Here is an 18,441-nt window from a genome sequence, read left to right on the forward strand (position 1 = left end):
AATAATAATAAAACTTCTAAGTACATTGAGATTGATGATGCCAAATTTGAGACAGTCCAGAGCTTTGTATATCTTGGATCACTAGTTAATAGTAACAATGATATCTCAGAGGAAATAAGTAGAAGAATACAAAGCGCCAACAGGTGTTATTATGGGCTGCAAAAACAAGTTAAATCAAGATTGCTATCTCGTGGCATAAAATGTAGACTATATAAGACCCTAATAAAACCAGTGTTGACCTATGCATCAGAGACATGGCCTCTTAGTGAAAGGGATAAATTTAGATTGGCCGCATTTGAAAGGAAGATATTGCGAAGGATTTTTGGACCTGTAAGGGATGGTGAAACTTTGAGAATAAGATATAATAATGAATTATACCAGCTTTATGAGTCTCCCGATATAATAACATCCATTAAGATTGCTCGTCTGAGATGGGCAGGGCATGTTAAGAGAATGGATGAATGTGAAATACCTAGGAAGGTTCTGGAATATGGGACTGCTGGAGGAAGAAGAGTTGGAAGGCCAAAGCTACGATGGATGGACTGTGTTATGGACGACATTAAGAGGCTTGGAGTGAAGAACTGGTGGACGGTGGCTAAAGATCGAGACCGATGGAGAAGAATTCTTAAGGAAGCCGAGGCCCGATCCGGGCTGTAGCACTATGGATGATGATGATGATGATGATGATGATAAATACAAAAATCATCACTGATGACTGAATGTTATGTTTTCTATTGGTAACACAGGTCCCTGGCATTAAATATAGTTTGTATATATTAAACTTTCGTAGTATATGCAAAACATTACAATGTTTGTCGACTAAAAAATCTAACCTCCATGATATTTTTAACCATTTATTTTGTCAGAACTATTGCGGAAATTATACTAATTTGTAACAACGGTCCCTGTAATGTCAGTCCCTTTATTGTGGGACCGAGGTTTCATTTAACATACAATAAATTAAATACTGGTGGATAAAGTAACTTCGAATATTATTTCATGTGATTGTTTGTAGGAAAGAAAAAAGTCTGATGATGAAAGTAGGAAATATGAAAGGGAGAAGATACGTAGGCAGAGGGCAAATATGACTGAAGAGGAGTTGCAGAAAGAATATAAAAAAAAAAGAAAGAAAATAGCAGATAGGACTGATCGTGAAAAAAGAAATGTTCGAAGACAAGTGAAATCTGAAGTACAGAAGTTTAAAAGATACCTTAAACAATGGGCTGTAAGGGAAAGATAACAACAATCCCTTGGGTTTTTTTTTTAAATTAGAAAATCTCACATAAAAATTTTTTTAAGCTCAACTGATACCAGAATTTTCAATAATAGGAGCAATGTGAGGAAAAAAACAATTTAATATAATATATTTTTTCCAGTTTTGTTATTCATATTTGCCCATTTCAGAATATTCACCCTTAAAACATTTAACCGAGAAAGCTAAAAAAACACAATAATTCTGCGAAACATATCAAGTATGTCATTGATTTGGCTGTTAGGGAAAGTAAATCTCGCAAATCAGCTAAGTGACTGCTTACAGACAGCAAACAAACAAATATGAGAACGTGAGATAAAATCGAGAAATTCTCTCGAAAATTATAGACTATAAAGTTTCGCGGGAAATTTGAACTTCCATTACATGGCCATGACAAAACCTTACAGTCATCAAATCCTGGCGTGTTTCGAGGATTATTGGAATTTGCTGGCAAGTTAGATGCATATCTCAAAAACCATTTTTTTGAGCTCAAAAGTGTTTACAGGAACTTCCAAGACAATCCAGAATGAATTCTTGACTGTGTTCTGAATGTGTGTTGTGATGAAATACAAAATCTAAATTTTTGTCAGCCATGTCAGATGATACAACTTACTGATGTGTCAAGTCATATGCAGCAGGTTATTGTTTTCTGTTATGAATTGGGCAGTGCTATGCACGAGAGTGTGAGGGTTGTTTAACTTAAAAACCGAAAATGCTGAAGTGTTGGTGGAATGCATTTTAGAATAGTTGAATACAGTTCTGAATGGTGACCGTGACAAACTATGACGAAGTGGAGAGAAGGCAGGTGTATAAACAATCCTATACCTGTAAATATGGACATCATACAAAAGGCAGCATGACACAATTCACGAGCTCGTATTTTTTCAGTAGTTTTGCCACTATACCTGCATTTTTCTAAGTCACACTCACGATTAGCTGTGCTGGATAGTGTTTCTAGACAAATATCTGAAGGATCAAACACACAATGAAATTTTCATAGCCGACTAGTTAATACTGTTTTTGAAAATAATGAGTGTTTAATAGAATGTTTTAGAAACTTCAAATTGAAAGAAATCATTCCACTGTACAAGGAAGTACAGGGATTTTTCGTATGTTGAATGATCAGGACTTCAACTTTAGGTTAGAATTTTTTCATTATATCATGTCTCATGTGGATATTTTGTATAACCAGCTGCAGCATCATAATGTGAATTCCGCTAGTATCTACAATGCAGTAAATTCGTTCCTTTAGGCGATCATGAAAGAAAGAAAGAAACAAAGTTCCTTCCATTACTCATCAACAAAAAGAAACTCCTACCACGAAGAAAAGGAAAAGTAAGTCGCAAAATCTTATCTTTGCGAAAAGAGCTGTGTGACACCATTTCTTTTCAGGTAAAAGAGAAATTTGTTTTCAATAAGCATGTGTCGGCAGCAAAATTGATAAATTTATCTCTGTTCAAAAACAATATAAATTACACACAATTTTCTTCAGTTGAACTTTATGAAACCATTGAAGCTTATCGTTTCTTGTGTAAAGATCTGAAAACTGAACTATCTGTTTTGTGCAAGAGGCAAGAATTCCTTAATATTTCTGGAGTTATGAAAATGTATGAAATCATGTTGGTTACAGGAACTGGCGATTCCTGCACAGAAGTGTTCACTCTCCTCAAAATAATTCTTACTAGTCCATGACTACTGCTGAGCCTGAGCGGTGTTTTTCTACGCTGAAAAGAGTAAGAAGTACAGTGACACAATGCTGCTTTGGAAATGTTAAATACAGAAAAAGTGACGACTGATTTACTGTTAATTTCAATGATAAAGTGATTAATACATTTTCGAGCTGCAAAGAAAGAGGATTAGACTTTGTGTTGAAATAAAATTGTGACTATAACATTGAAACGTTATTTCCAATAAAATTAATAACACAAACCAATATAGGGTGGTAGGGAACCAAAATTTAAAAGGTGATTCTACATGTTAAATTTAATAAAACTTTGATTATACTTTTTCTTCGATGAAGCACTGTTAAGCAGGGAAAAAATAATCTTTATCCAATGTTTGCAGCATTGTATTGTAGTAATGGACCGAGAGAAATGGCCGATTGCTATACAAGCAGATAGGTAAAAATAATCTGAACAGTTAATGTTTTGAAGCTTTTTTTTTTCTTGCAAATTAAACTGTTTAGCCATGAATTTAAATTGAATAATTGCGAAAATCGTTAAAATAAATCTTGCATTGCAGTGCACTGTTGCATCCCACCAACTGAGTACATCATAGGGGTAGGAGAAGGTAAGGAGTGAAGACCATGCTTGCTTAGAGTTATTGCAGCAGCAGTGATGTTGGCAAATGCTTTATAGAAACGTAATGATTTTCTCTAAAACAGTGAATGTTAGAGAAAAAACTTATTTAGATTTTTCAAATCTCTCCTCATGATCTATTACCAGTTACATTTTGGTGCAGAGGTACCATCCATCTTGTATAGTATTTTGAAATTAAATTTTATAGTATAGTGTTTCTTATCAACAAACATAAATATCAATAATAACAACAGCAGCAGCAGCAGAACCAAAAAGAACTGGATCAGTGGTTGATTATGGCTTTCAGCTTCAATACAAATAAAATTTATTAACATAATTAATTTTCGCTGTGATACACAAGACATAATAATGCTGCATATTGAAAATTTTAGTGCAGCCTTACCAAGCTAAAATCTCATGAGCCGTCACTGCAAGTTACTAACACAATACTGCATTTTTTTATCTTTAAATTCACATTATTAGAGTTCATACATTTTTAATATAACTTACACTGAGAATTACTCCATCATCATCATCATCTGCCTGTCAAGTAATAGGCCTAGAGGTCTGTTATAGTCTCCCACCATCTTCGTATAGAGTACTAGAGTAGTTGACAGGTCTATGATATGTATCAGCGGTTCTCAAACTTTTTCTAGTTGCTAACACCTTTCACAAAGATCTGAATTCAAATAATATTTAACAACCCTAAGGGCCGGTTTCACCAATCTTCAGTAAATCTGTCCAAATGAAACATTAACTACTGAACATAAAATATTTAACAATTCACTAAAATGCGAGCTGCTCACCAACCATATTTTCTTAACATTTAATGAACAGTAAGTAATGGCTCATTACGGATAAATAAGTGCGATCTATGAATTTTTCATAACTATATATCTTTCTATAAAACCACAGTCTACTATATCGCAAATCGTGTACAGTATTAGAAAACAGTTTTATTGTGTCTCTTGGTAGTGGAAATGTTGAAATTTTGGCCGCAATTTACACAAGTACATTTATACAGTAGCGTGCAAATTAATCCGAACAACGTAATTACTTATGCAAAAACACTCAAACCGGATAAAAAAAGAATCTAAGACATACCTCAGTAATCTATGTGGCCTCCCTTGTTCCTAATAACAGCTCTGAGACGATTTGGCATGGATTCCACTAATTTCCCACAAATATTCTTCATCGCGAAACCATACACCAATGAGGGCAGAAATCATCTTCTCCTTTGTAGAACAATCCATTTTTTGCATTCTTCTTTTGCAAATTGACCACAAGTTCTCAATGGGGTTGATGTCGGGTGAGTTGCCTGGCCAGGGGAGTACCTGAATATTATTCTTGTTGAAGAATTCTGTAGTTTTTCGAGACGTATGGCATGGTGCCAGGTCTTGTTGGAACACACCTCTGCCATCCGGAAATGATTTTTGCAGCTGGGGTACGATTCTGGTTTCCAATAAGTGAATATATTTGTCAGAATTCATCATTCCCTTGATAGGTATTAATGCTCCAGGCCCTTCATGTGTAAAACAACCCCAAAACATTACTTTAGGGGGGTATTTGGGTGCTTGTTGGAGATGAGCTGCTGTTACTTTTTCGGATCCTTTCCGTATGTAAGAAACACGGTGGCAGTGGACCTCGAAATGAGACTCACAGAAAAAAGTACATTCTTCCAGTCATTCACTGTCCAGTGTTGAGATGTAATTTTGCCCACATTAAGCGTTTTTTTTGCACATAACAGGGGTTAGCAGTTGCTTCTTAATAGGCTTACGAGCCCTTCGTCCAGCTTCCAAAAGCCTATGCCGCACTGTTGTGACGTGAATATTCGCCCCAGTGGTAGCCATTAACTCGCGGGTTAAGTCGACAGCAGTTAGTCTAGGATTTAATTTACTTTTCCTGACAACTAAACGATCATCTGCAAGTGAAGTCTTCCTTTTCCGGCCACAGTTTCCTTTTTTCTGGGGTGTGATGGATCCAGTCTCCCTGTATCGTTTTATGATCGAATTAACAGTAGCCAAACCGATGTGACATTCTGCAGCAATTTGCCTCTGTGTCATAGAATGCTCTGCTAATGTTATAATTTTAGACCATTTTCGTGGAGCTGTATCCATTTGTGAAGACGACAGAATTTACACAGAATTGCAGTATTAAGTCTTCAACACAACTGAAATGCTTATAAGTACAAAACAACAGGCAAAATGTCACATATTATAAAAAAAAAATAATGACAGACCTTCAACAATGGAATTACACGTACTACAGATATCAATTAAAGCAGTATGAGCAGCTGTGAGGCCAACAATGACAGAAAATATAAAAATATGTCGTGCTCAGATTAATTTGCATGCTACTGTATGTCCGCTGTCTCTGTAGACTTCAAGCCGAGCAGCTATATGTGCTTCGTCGTGCTGATTATGTCACAGCTCTCTGGTGGAGCAGTCAGTAGTGAGCTGGCTTGTCATCCCTGGGACCCGGGTTCGATTCTCGAGAACTTTTTTTATTGACGTAACTAATTTTTATGCATGTTACCTTTCTTCATTTTTTTTTTTGTAGTGGAACGAATTATTTCGTAACTCTGGCTCCACTAGGTGAATTAAAAAATTCTTGGAAGATCAATTTTCTTCCCGAAATAAATCAAAGATAAACAAATTAAAGAAAAATAAAAAAAATACACACATGGATCTAATACTTTGTCCACATGTCACCGGCATCTATCACTGCCTGGCATCTTCGGAGCATTGAGTCCACCAGATAGTGCAAATAGTTCTGATCCTCTGAGAGATCACATGCACATGAAGATTAGCTGCGACTGGTGAGTACCTCTGTAGTTTTTTTGTCATGAAACTAGTATTAACAAAAAAACTTTTTAAGTTGTTATAAAATATTTTTAAAAAATTTGGCACATAAAAAATAAATATTTTCTCACTTTTTAGCACCTAAAAATCACATCCCTAGTTATAACAGACTGAGAAAGCTACTCTCTGTATCTAAACACATGCTTCATTTCGAAGAACTGAAAACAATATGTCTTATCCAGATGGAGTTATAGTTGCTACAGTTCTATATTCCAAATGTAATTTGTAATAATACCATAACAATAGAAAACAATAACATCACAATCAGCCATTAGGTAAAAATTTGGCGAACCTCTTGCAAAAACCACATATATGTACCAGGTGTTTCAGACCATCCCGTATCAGCCCTTTTTTTCGAAACTGTGCGATACTGATTGTTAATAAAACAATTTTGATAACCAAAACCTATGTATAGAATCGATTGGTAGTATACCATTTCCCGTAACAAATCGGAAGTAGGGGTACCTGTGGTCAACTTCGAAATTTCAAATGAGAACATGGGTCATTGAAGGTACCATTGGAAAATACTTTTAAAAAGAAACAATTTTTACTGGAACTTTTTTTTTCTAACTTATTGTTTACTTACAAAGCAACGAAAATGGTATCTTCTGAGAAATGCTGTATGTTGTTTATGTACGTACACTCTTCATAGTAAGTGTTCGAAATGTTCGCCACCCTGTGCTTAAACAATGTTATTTCTGATTACCACCTAACATCCGTGATTGCACTTAGCATAGCTGAGAGACCCACAGGCTTCTCTAATTCTTTGTTTCATGAATTCTCTAGTTGTTGGACGCACCTGATAGAACATGCCTTTAACTCTCTCCCACAAGAACTCATTTGGAGGGATGCCAGGAGATCGGGATGGCCAAGCTACTGGTCCTCCTCGTGCAATCCACCGTAGGGGAAATAACTGATTAATAAGTCGTCGAGCCCTATATGAAAAGTGAGCCATATAGCTGTCCTGCTTAAGCCACATCATTAACCGAAGTGCAAGGGGAACATCATGAAGTAACTGGTGCATAATGTTTCGGAGGAAGAGTGCGTTCTACCATTCAAATTCTCCTGAAAAAATTATGGTCCTGTGACTCGCTGTCCGAGGAGGCCAAACCATGTATTGAGGCTCCACACGTGCTGATAATCCACTTCACGTAGCCAGTGTGGATTAACCAGAGACCAGTAATGGGCATTGTAGAGATTCACTGACCATTACTTTTGAAAATTGCCTCATCAGTCCACAGAATTCTGAGCTCGAAATCACAGTCCATGTTTAGAAACCAGTTGCAGAAATCAACACGAGTCTGGAAGTCATGTCCCCCCAAGTTCGTGATGGAGATGAATATGGTATGAATGAAATTTGTTGTCTTTCAGAATTCTATTATGGTGCAATCCTGAGTCAAATGGCAAGCCTTTTTGTGGGGAGAATTAAAGACATGGTCTACCAGGTGCTTCCAACAACTATAAAAGACATGAAACAAAGAATTAGAGAAGCACTTGGATTTCTCAGATGTACTGAAGTGCAATCATGGATGTTAGGAGGTGATCAAAACATTGTTTAAGCACAGGGTGGCGTACATTTTGAACACTTACTATGAAGAGTGTATGTACACTTAGCGGCAAAAAGAATGGGCCGGCCGACAATTTCTAAGTTCCAGAGACATAACATTGCGCATGCTCGTCTCGTCAAAGCCGTAGTTCACTAGATAACACATAATTAAACCATTTAAATTTGCTGTATTTTGTTTAAGAGTCTAAAATATGTAATAAAATCGAATGGCGGGTTGATTCTAGATACATCAGGGCCCTTGAAGAGTGAAATAATAATAAAATTAATAAATACAAAATCAACCAGAGCGAATATGAACAGAAAACCACGTATTATGCTGAACCAATATTAATAGTCACAGTAGCGTAAGTCGTTACGGCATTGGTCTATTGAACAAGTTGGTAGTGGTAGCTCAAGGTTCGAATCTCCTCCAGTCTTCTTTTTTTTATTACAAATTTGCCATCATATGTGTCTTGCAAAGCTATAATTATGTGGCGATATATCTTAGAATATGCCCAAACTCTAATAAATAATAAACCTTCCTCTCTCTTTCAAGCAATACTGCTATCTGTTAATACAACGTTCTGTCTCGTCATTACGCTTGAAGATGGCACAGAAACAATAACTCATTGCCCTGGTTCGCATAGGTCATTCTGCGTATGCTACTCTCCGACAGGACTTCAATTGGAGAAATGTCATTTTCTCCAACCAGGTAATTGCCTCCAGTAGCATTCTGCGTATGCTACTCTCCGACAGGACTTCGACGAGGTAATCGTCTCAAATAGCAACGATAATACTGCCCTAGTTTATTGTATGAATGGCCAATGATACGATGAACGCTTCGTGAGACGAATTAGTAACAAGTCGGGTTGCGTCAGGGTCACGTGTTGGGAGTGGACGTCATAAGATGGGGCAGGACTTTAGAACGCATCCACGAGCAGTTTATGGCAGAAGTTTACGAACATATTTTGGCAAATATAATGATCCCTTCCGCCCGTAAACGATATCCAGATGGAACACTTTTCTTCCAGCAGGATAATCATCCAATACACACCGCCAACAAGATTCAAAGATGGTTTAGGAGGCGTGATGTCGACCCAGTTGACTGGCCTCCAAATTCACCAGATATGAATCCGATTCAAAATTTCTGGGCTGCAGTCAAAAGGATCCTATGCTGTAATTGGGCCTAACAACCACCCGTTCGGACACCTGAGGAATTGTGGGACAGAGTTCTAGATGTGTGGGAGGAGATGGCCAAGAATTTAAACCTGTTCCATAATCTTGTGGACTCCGTGCCGCGCAGAATGGGGGCAGTTGTTGACGCTGGTGGTTTGTGGACGAGATACTAGTCCCCACCACAGGCCTTGTTTTGTTAATATATTAAAAAATTGTTTGTTTTTGTTTAATTATTTATTTGTGTTTGATATGCGTCCGGTTTTTTAGGATGTGAAACAAGTATTTTTGTTTATACAGGCCAGATCTCACCTATTAATAGCTCACAGTTGATGGGCAATAATAGTTTTACAAGGCAGGTATAACGAAGTTTGTTAACAAATGCCATTTCACATTTAAACTAATAAATTAAGTAAAAGTTAAAATAAAAAAATAATAATTTTACCGTACCGCGAGATGAACTCACAACCTCTGGTATGGATGTCAGACTTCTTACCACTGGGCCACACACTGCTCGTAAGGTTTACTACATTATAGACGGATGACTTTCAATGAAAAAACATCACAGCAATGCCTTGCACTGGGTTACGTTTACACGAGTGAACCGCGCGATAGAACTTAGCATTTCTATCGACCAAGAGTCGGCCGATTCTTTTTGCCGCGAAGTGTACATAAACAACATACAGCATTTCTCAGAAGATACCAATTTTGTTGCTTTGTGAGTAAACAATAAAAGTTAGAAAGAAAAAGTTCCAGTAAAAGTTGTTCCTTTTTAAAAGTAGTTTTCAATGGTACCTTCAATGACCCATGTTTTCATTTGAAATTTCGAAGTTGACCATAGGTACTCCTACTTCTGGTTTGTTACGGGAAATGGTACTACCATCAATCGATTCTTTACATAGGTTTTGGTTATCAAAATTTTATTATGAACAACCAGTATCATATAGTTTTCGAGAAAAAGGCCTGATACGGGTGGTCTGAAACACTCGGTATATAAACATACTAGTATGCTATATGGAATTAATACTACCTCATTGTATTTTGGTTTCATTTGTTCTCATTAATCAGTTGTCTTTTTTTTTTATCGTTGCCTAAGAATGAAAACCTCGTATCTCAATTTTTTCAAAACATGTCTTTCTGGCTTAATCGGAACATAACCTCGTAAGTCATCTGTAAAAAGTGTAGGAACAACTGTTTCTGTAATGCTCTGCACTTCACTGGCAAAATATCAAACCCCGTATATTGCAGTATTACCATGTTTAATGTGAAAAACACGTATGTGAGAGATATTCCAATAGGAGTTTTTGCTAACAATTTCTACTTTTCAAAGAAGATATTGTAACTGGATATAACTTCAATATAATTCAAATTGCTAGATGAACAGATGCTCCGGCATGGGCAATGCGTTTACAAAAATCAGAGAAGATAATTCGTTTACAAAAATCAGAAAAGATGAAAACCTTATATACAGGCTTAATTATTGGGTTTTTGTGTCGAACATACGAGGTTTTTGTTGTGAATATAAGCATTTATATGACTACTAAATGTATTTACAAGTTTTTCTTCTTTCATTGTACAGTATGCTTTCCGCTTTGCTAGCTTTTTGAAAATGGATTGGGGCTGAAAGGAAGATACTAACACAGTAACTTGTTGAAGGAATGTAAGCCAAAGAAGGGTGGAATCTGATGAATCTTATTGTAGTTTATCACATGAAACTAAATGATGACGGTATATAAAGAGTATGTAAAATGTAAAACTATGTTCCTAAATACATTTTCTTTGGAGGAATGGACGGTTCATAACTGGACATTCATATTCTGAATGCAAATAATAAACGCAACATTTAGGGAAAACAAACAGGCCTCCAACAGCAAAAATGGTGAAGTTAGAAACTTGGTCCTTCAATTTTCTCAGAAGCTACCTAAACTAGTGACTTAATCTGTTTACTATGTATTGTATATTTTTGTTTAGTTTAACTGATGAATTGTTTAAGCTTATAATTTGAATTAATCTACTTGATATTAATTGTACAATTTTGTATAGTTTGGCTGATGAATTGTATATGCTTTTAAAGTGAATAGTAGTCTGTATAGTTCTACTGAAGAATTGTATTTGCTGTAAATTGAATAGTAGTCTGTATAGCTCAACTGATGAATTGTTTATGACTATAAATTGAATTAATCTACTTGATATGAATTACAAATTCATATAGCTTAACGAAAGTATACTTGTAAATTGAATTAATCTGATTACTTTGTATTGTATATGTTTGTACAGTTTGGCTGATGAATTGTTTATACTTGTAATTTTAAGTAATTTGCATGATATGTATTATCAATTACTGTATATCTCAAGTGACTGAATTGTTTATGCCTTTAAATTGAATTAACTTACTTGCTTGGTATTTGGGAAAAGGAAATTGTACCAGAACAATGGAAGGAGTCCATAATTGTACCTATTTTTAAAAAGGGGGACAAAACCAACTGTGGTAACTTTCGAGGAATATCACTTTTGTTGACGTCGTACAAAATTTTGTCCAATATTCTTTTGAGGAGATTAACTCCGTACGTAGATGAAATTATTGGGGATCATCAGTGCGGTTTTCGGCGTAATAGATCGACTATTGATCAGATTTTTTGTATTCGGCAGATAATGGAGAAAAAATGGGAATATAAGGGTACAGTACATCAGTTATTCATAGATTTCAAAAAGGCTTATGACTCGGTTAAGAGGGAAGTATTATATGATATTCTTATTGAATTTGGTATTCCCAAGAAACTAGTTCGATTAATTAAAATGTGTCTCAGTGAAACATACAGCAGAGTCCGTATAGGTCAGTTTCTATCTGATGCTTTTCCAATTCACTGCGGGCTAAAGCAGGGAGATGCACTATCACCTTTACTTTTTAACTTCGCTTTAGAATATGCCATTAGGAAAGTTCAGGATAACAGGCAGGGTTTGGAATTGAACGGGCTACATCAGCTTCTTGTCTATGCAGATGACGTGAATATGTTAGGAGAAAATACACAAACGGTTAGGGAAAACACGGAAATTTTACTTGAAGCAAGTAAAGCGATCGGTTTGGAAGTAAATCCCGAAAAGACAAAGTATATGATTATGTCTCGTGACGGGAGTATTGTACGAAATGGAAATATAAATATTGGAGATTTATCCTTCGAAGAGGTGGAAAAATTCAAATATCTTGGAGCAACAGTAACAAATATAAATGACACTCGGGAGGAAATTAAACGCAGAATAAATATGGGAAATGCGTGTTATTATTCGGTTGAGAAGCTCTTATCATCCAGTCTGCTGTCCAAAAATCTGAAAGTTAGAATTTATAAAACAGTTATATTACCGGTTCTTCTATATGGCTGTGAAACTTGGACTCTCACTCTGAGAGAGGAACATAGGTTAAGGGTGTTTGAGAATAAGGTGCTTAGGAAAATATTTGGGGCTAAGCGGGATGAAGTTACAGGAGAATGGAGAAAGTTACACAACACAGAACTGCACGCATTGTATTCTTCACCTGACATAATTAGGAACTTGAAATCCAGACGTTTGAGATGAGCAGGGCATGTAGCACGTATGAGCGAATCCAGAAATGCATATAGAGTGTTAGTTGGGAGACCGGAGGGAAAAAGACCTTTAGGGAGGCCGAGACGTAGATGGGAGGATAATATTAAAATGGATTTGAGGGAGGTGGGGTATGATGATAGAGACTGGCTTAATCTTGCACAGGATAGGGACCGATGGCGGGCTTATGTGAGGGCGGCAATGAACCTTCGGGTTCCTTAAAAGCCATTTGTAAGTAAGTAAGCTATGTATTATATTTTATAGCTTAACTGACGATTGTAAATTTAATAATCTGATTGGCTATGTACTGTATATTTTTAGTAGAGCCACCAATGTAGCTCAGTCAGCAGATTCGCTGGCCTGCTGATCTGGAGCTGCACTCGGGCTTGGGATGGATTGCCCATTTGGTATGATTGATTGGTTTCTTCCGAGGTTTTCCCCAGCTGTGGGACTGATGCCAGATGGTCTATGGCGAGTCTTCGGCCTCACTTCACTTCACCACTGTTTGGTCTGATTACCTGGTTGGGTTTTATCCGAGGTTTTCCCCAATCATAAGGTAATCTTTTGGCGAATTCTTGATCTCACCTCATCTTACTACATCTCGCCAAAAAATTGTAAAAATTGTAAAAAAAAAAATGTAAAAACAAAAAAATTTGTAAAATTGTAATTGTAATCTTGTAAAATTTTGACTTGTTTCACATCTTAGAGCTTCATTGCTAATGTAAGATGTATAAAAAAAAAAAAAAAAACTATTATAGTCTTCCACAAAAATGTACCTGGAACCAAACTGGAAACAAAGTCAGTACTATACTTTGAACACAGACTATATTGTGAGGAACAATAAAGAATCACAACTTGTCTGCTGTTTATTCACGTTTTATGCTGTTTTTGATTAACTTAAAGCCCTGTTAACTTAAAATGAAAGGGGTACTTATTATAAAGATTTTGTTAAGAAAACGATAATGGTGAAAACTGATTGTTTCCAGGGTGCTCCATTCTCTCAGTATGCATCAATAACTGCTACGCAGATTAAAGGTGGTCACATCATCTCTCCAAGGGCTAAATGAGATTCATCTATTGCTGATTGCAATGTGACCAGGTATTTCGAAACTCAATGTGCTGCTGGCCAATTTATTATTATTGTTTTAATTCAATTTATCTTTCATTGAAATTTATGTATTACATTGTACAGGATAGAAATTTATTCACTAACTTACAGAAATGATTTTAATCTGCAGATTGAGAAAATTTTAGAGAATATCTTGATACATAATATCATCTATGGTGAATTTTATACTACGGTACTACAGGAGTCAAACTTGATGTATTGTCCTTTAAAATGATATGTGAACAGATTCTGTAAGATATGTTAATAAATTTCTATAAGAATCTGAAGTTGTAAAGTCCTTTTTGAAACAACCTGTATATGTTGTTCTAGTTGCTTGTCATTCTGTGTCGAAATGGCGAGCTCAGCTATGAGTAAGACTGGGAATGTTTGCTATCTCTGTTCACCTTTTGTTGTAAATGCAGCAAAACTGTGATTTCTGTGCAACCAAGGTCTAGGGAGCCTTTGCTGTATTTCTAAACTCAATGTGCTGCTGGCCAATTTATTATTATTGTTTTAGTTCAATTTATCTTTCATTGAAATTTATGTATTACATTGTACAGGATAGAAATTTATTCACTAACTTACAGAAATGATTTTAATCTGCAGATTGAGAAAATTTTAGAGAATATCTTGATACATAATACCGTCTATGGTGAATTTCATACTACGGTACTACAGGAGTCAAACTTGATGTATTGTCCTTTAAAATGATACGTGAACAGATTCTGTAAGATATGTTAATAAATTTCTATAAGAACCTGAAGTTGTAAAGTCCTTTTTGAAACAACCTGTATATGTTGTTCTAGTTGCTTGTCATTCGTGTCGAAATGGCGAGCTCAGCTATGAGTAAGACTGTGAAAATAATTTCTTCTTTGTCTTCATTAGCCCCTTATGCCGCTAAGCGTCAGGGCACCTCGTTTTGTTCATTTCATCCATTTCTCAATCTTGGCTCATTCTCTTCATCTCCATCCTAGTTTTCTCACACTTCATTCCAACTTTTTCTATTCTATCCTCTCATGTATTTCTCGGCCATCCTCTTCCTACTCTACACTCCACCCACATTTCCATCATTGCTTTGCTTTCCTGCAATTCAACTGACGCTCCTCTACCATCTCACAAATTGCCTTTTTTTTTTTCTCTCTTCTCGTATTCTCTCATTGTGTATCCTGTATCTTCTAGTCTTTCTTACTATTCTTCTCAGATATTTCATCTCTATAGCTTGGAATTTGCCGAGATGTTTATCCTGAAGTGGTAAGCTTTCTGTGCCATACAACATGATGGGCACAAGGATGGAATTGTAAAGCTGCATTTTAGTTTTTATACTGATTTCTCTCTTACTCACTAATGTGTTGCTCATTTGATAATATGCTGAGACTGCCTTCTTTGTCAGATTCATTACTTCCTGTTCTATTCTCCCATCACTGCTTAACATAGTGCCTAGATATTCATATGTTTGAACTCTCTCTAATTGCTTTCCATCACATGTTATATTTAGATCTTCATTTTGCTTGTCCTCTTTAGTCACCCACATTACTTTACTCTTTTCGTTATTAACCTTCATGCCTTTTCTTTTTAACTCTTCATTTCACTCCTCCACTGCCTGTTGGAGCTTTCTGGGTGTGTCTGATATTAAAATGATGTCATCAGCATATAGCAGAGCTTTAAGGTATGTTGATTGTAACCTCCACATGCCTAATTTCGATCTATGAGTTTCGTCACTTACACATTTTAGCAATTTCATATAAGAAGACATTGAATAGGATTGGGCTAAGGCTGTCTCCCTGCTTTATACCTTTCCAATATTGAATTCTCCTGAGAGTTCTCCATCCATTCGGACTACGTCCTCAGGACTATGATATACAGTTGTCACTGCATTGAGCAATTTTGTTGGAACTTTCTTTGCCTCCAATGCTTAAAAAACAAAATTTCCATTTCCAGCAGTTTCAGAGTTTCGATACTCGCTGTTAGGTTCATGGCACTATTCACAATATTTATTAATTACTTTTTGTTTCCTCTTTTGAGGGGGTTCCAAGAATTAATACAGTAAACAGTGTGTAAGTGTGTATGTTCTTGTTATTTTAGCAGTGTTCAATGCGTCCCTGATTAGTACAACAGTATAAAATGTAATGCACTCAGCACTTCCCCTAACATCTCTTATCATGACAATTTCACAACAGCAGAAGCCATGTTGATGAGATGCTGAAGGGATGCATTCACTGCAGATATGCCAGTCTGTAATTCCTTGATGGTCTGTGTTCTCATTGTTTTACCTCTGCTGGGCTGGAATTGATAGCCTATGGCATACCTCGTGGAAATAATTATGAGATATGTTGCACTAGGGTAAAGCCACAGTATTTGTGTGTTACGTACGGGACATTTTGCAATACATTTTATTAAATTGGAATATAATTTACAGTTTTTAAAAATACAGACTACATATAATTCAGAAGAAAGCCTATTCCTTACATTATATCAAAGTCAGGAACCAAAATCTCATTTGTGCAAGACAAAAAAAGACACCTGTTATGTACAGGGCAGTAGAAAATCAGCATTTATTAACTGGTTTACTTACACTTCATTTTTTTCTGAAACTACTTATAATTAAAAATGCCTTTTGGTGCACGGTATAGCTTAACAATATATACTTAACATGTGATATCAGATCAGACATTTTTCCTTAGAAGTTCCAGTCACAAAAATATAATTTCAGAGAAGTGTAAGTTACATATGGGACACACTGCCATTAAATTATTCTATTCAACTTAACTTAACAATAATAACTAAATTGATGTTTCGAAGTGTGCCTTACATACCCGAATTTTTAATTTGAGATTCAATCATCTTAATTTCGTCAGCTGGAAGTGCAAATTGTCCACGACTATTTACAGGATGTGGAGCACTTTTAAGTTTTAATAAAATCCCAGCTTTATTGATTGTATCCTTCTCTAACTTTGTAGGTCACACGAACTTGTTAAAACCCACAGGTTTCATGAACGAAATAGTTATATCATCATTGTTAATAGTTTCTGTTACACCTGGCCACCATTCATTTCCATACAGGACAGCAACCCATTTTCCAGTGTGTAAGTCTTTACATGAAGAACCAATAGTTCTCACAGATGAAATATTAACATCTTAAGTTGACACCTGCACCTCATAATTACATTTTTTCTGACATCCTGAAGCATGAATGTAACCACATACCAAGGTTTCGATTGGACAGTTGTACAAAGAAATGAGATTTGTGGATATTTTGAGTCAGAGAGGCTTTTCTCCCATGTTCTTGCAATTTTTTTTTTGCTTCAATAGTTCTTCCTATCTCATCTGAACTTACAAAAATTATAGTTACTCCTTCTACTTCTTTTGCAGCAGCTTCTGCAAATTCCTGAGCAGTATTAAGCACATATTTCTTTCTTAATACAGCTAACCATACAATTCTCTTGACAGTGGCGCCCAATCCATCAATAGCCCCTTTACCATGCACAGTTTCGAAAAAATTCCGAACTAATCAAACAAGGAAAACAAAAACTTTCTTCACAAATTAAATTATTACAACGATCAAAATCATATTAGTTCAACTATTAAAAACTTATAAGCAATGAAACTTCCCTTTTTAATTAATTTTTTTACTGGCTGTACCTGTGCGCTCCGCTGCACCTGTTAGAAATAAATATAAAGTAATTACATAATTAAAATAGGACATTTGATCCAGGGAACATTCGTGTTTGATAGAAGGATAAATCGTTTAATATGTTGCTTAATTTAAATTGCATCCAAATAATTAAAATGCGATCATTTTGGTCCAGAGACACTCATTTGGTGCAATGACAATTCCTTTAACATGTTTCTTAATTTTTATTACATGCAACCATAGTTTAATGAAGATTGACATCATTTAGATTTAATGTGTATATTTTATTTTACTTGTTATAGGTTTCCGTTGAATTATGGTAATAACTTAATTTTAACCCTTGTTTTCTACGTATTGAATAAATGGCACTTGGCCCACTATGGTACTGAACCCTTCAAATAACTTAAATTATATTATATAATATTACATTACATATTATATTATATCAGAAGTTACTGTAATAACATTATAGCATTATGTCCATCTAGAGAAACTACACTTTCCAGTGGTGAAATAATAATTAATTATACAAATCGGTTAATTTAGCTTCCGATATTACTTCATACAAACAGAGAAACATTCTCTGTAGGCTATCTTTCATAGCTTTCGATTGTTGCTGTCCAAGGCCCCTTATAGACGAAGTCATTTGTTTTTTAATTCATTACACGGCCTTAGATGACAGTTATTTTAATTTTAAAACTCATTTATCTCATTAAATATCAGTCCTATCAAAATTTTTTAAGGAATAAAACTTATCGCAAATTATTTTTAAAGAAACTTTTGTTATGTAACATTTTTCACAAAAATCAACAATAAGCGAGATATTTCGATTTATTTAATTCAGGCCCCCTTATAACCCCCCTTTTAAATAAAATATTTTGAATGCAATATAGCCTAAAACCTAAGTTACAACGAACTTAATTTATATTCCAATTTTCATCGAAATCCATTCAGCCATTATCACGTGAAAAGGTAACAAACATACAGACAGACAGAC

General features: G+C 35.5%; 1 protein-coding gene and 1 long non-coding RNA gene across 5 annotated transcripts in view; one reads left to right on the forward strand and one right to left on the reverse strand.

Annotated features, from left to right (window-relative positions):
- LOC138704943 (uncharacterized) overlaps positions 1–18,441 on the forward strand; it is a 130,268-nt gene that overhangs the window by 58,942 nt on the left and 52,885 nt on the right. The gene's annotated exons all lie outside the window — the stretch shown is intronic.
- Positions 1–18,441, reverse strand: part of LOC138704942 (histone H3-like centromeric protein A) — a 105,074-nt gene that overhangs the window by 24,811 nt on the left and 61,822 nt on the right. Inside the window, exon 5 of one of the 3 annotated variants that reach the window (XM_069833393.1) lies at positions 16,273–17,470. The exons of the other annotated variants lie outside the window; for them this stretch is intronic. Within the exon in view, the coding sequence (XP_069689494.1) occupies positions 17,440–17,470 (31 nt within the window). The 3' untranslated portion in view covers positions 16,273–17,439. Of the gene's footprint in view, positions 1–16,272; positions 17,471–18,441 lie in introns of those variants that run through there. 3 annotated transcript variants of the gene reach the window in all.

The sequence above is a fragment of the Periplaneta americana genome, chromosome 8 (genome assembly GCF_040183065.1).
Source record: "Periplaneta americana isolate PAMFEO1 chromosome 8, P.americana_PAMFEO1_priV1, whole genome shotgun sequence".
Lineage (NCBI taxonomy): Eukaryota > Metazoa > Arthropoda > Insecta > Blattodea > Blattidae > Periplaneta > Periplaneta americana.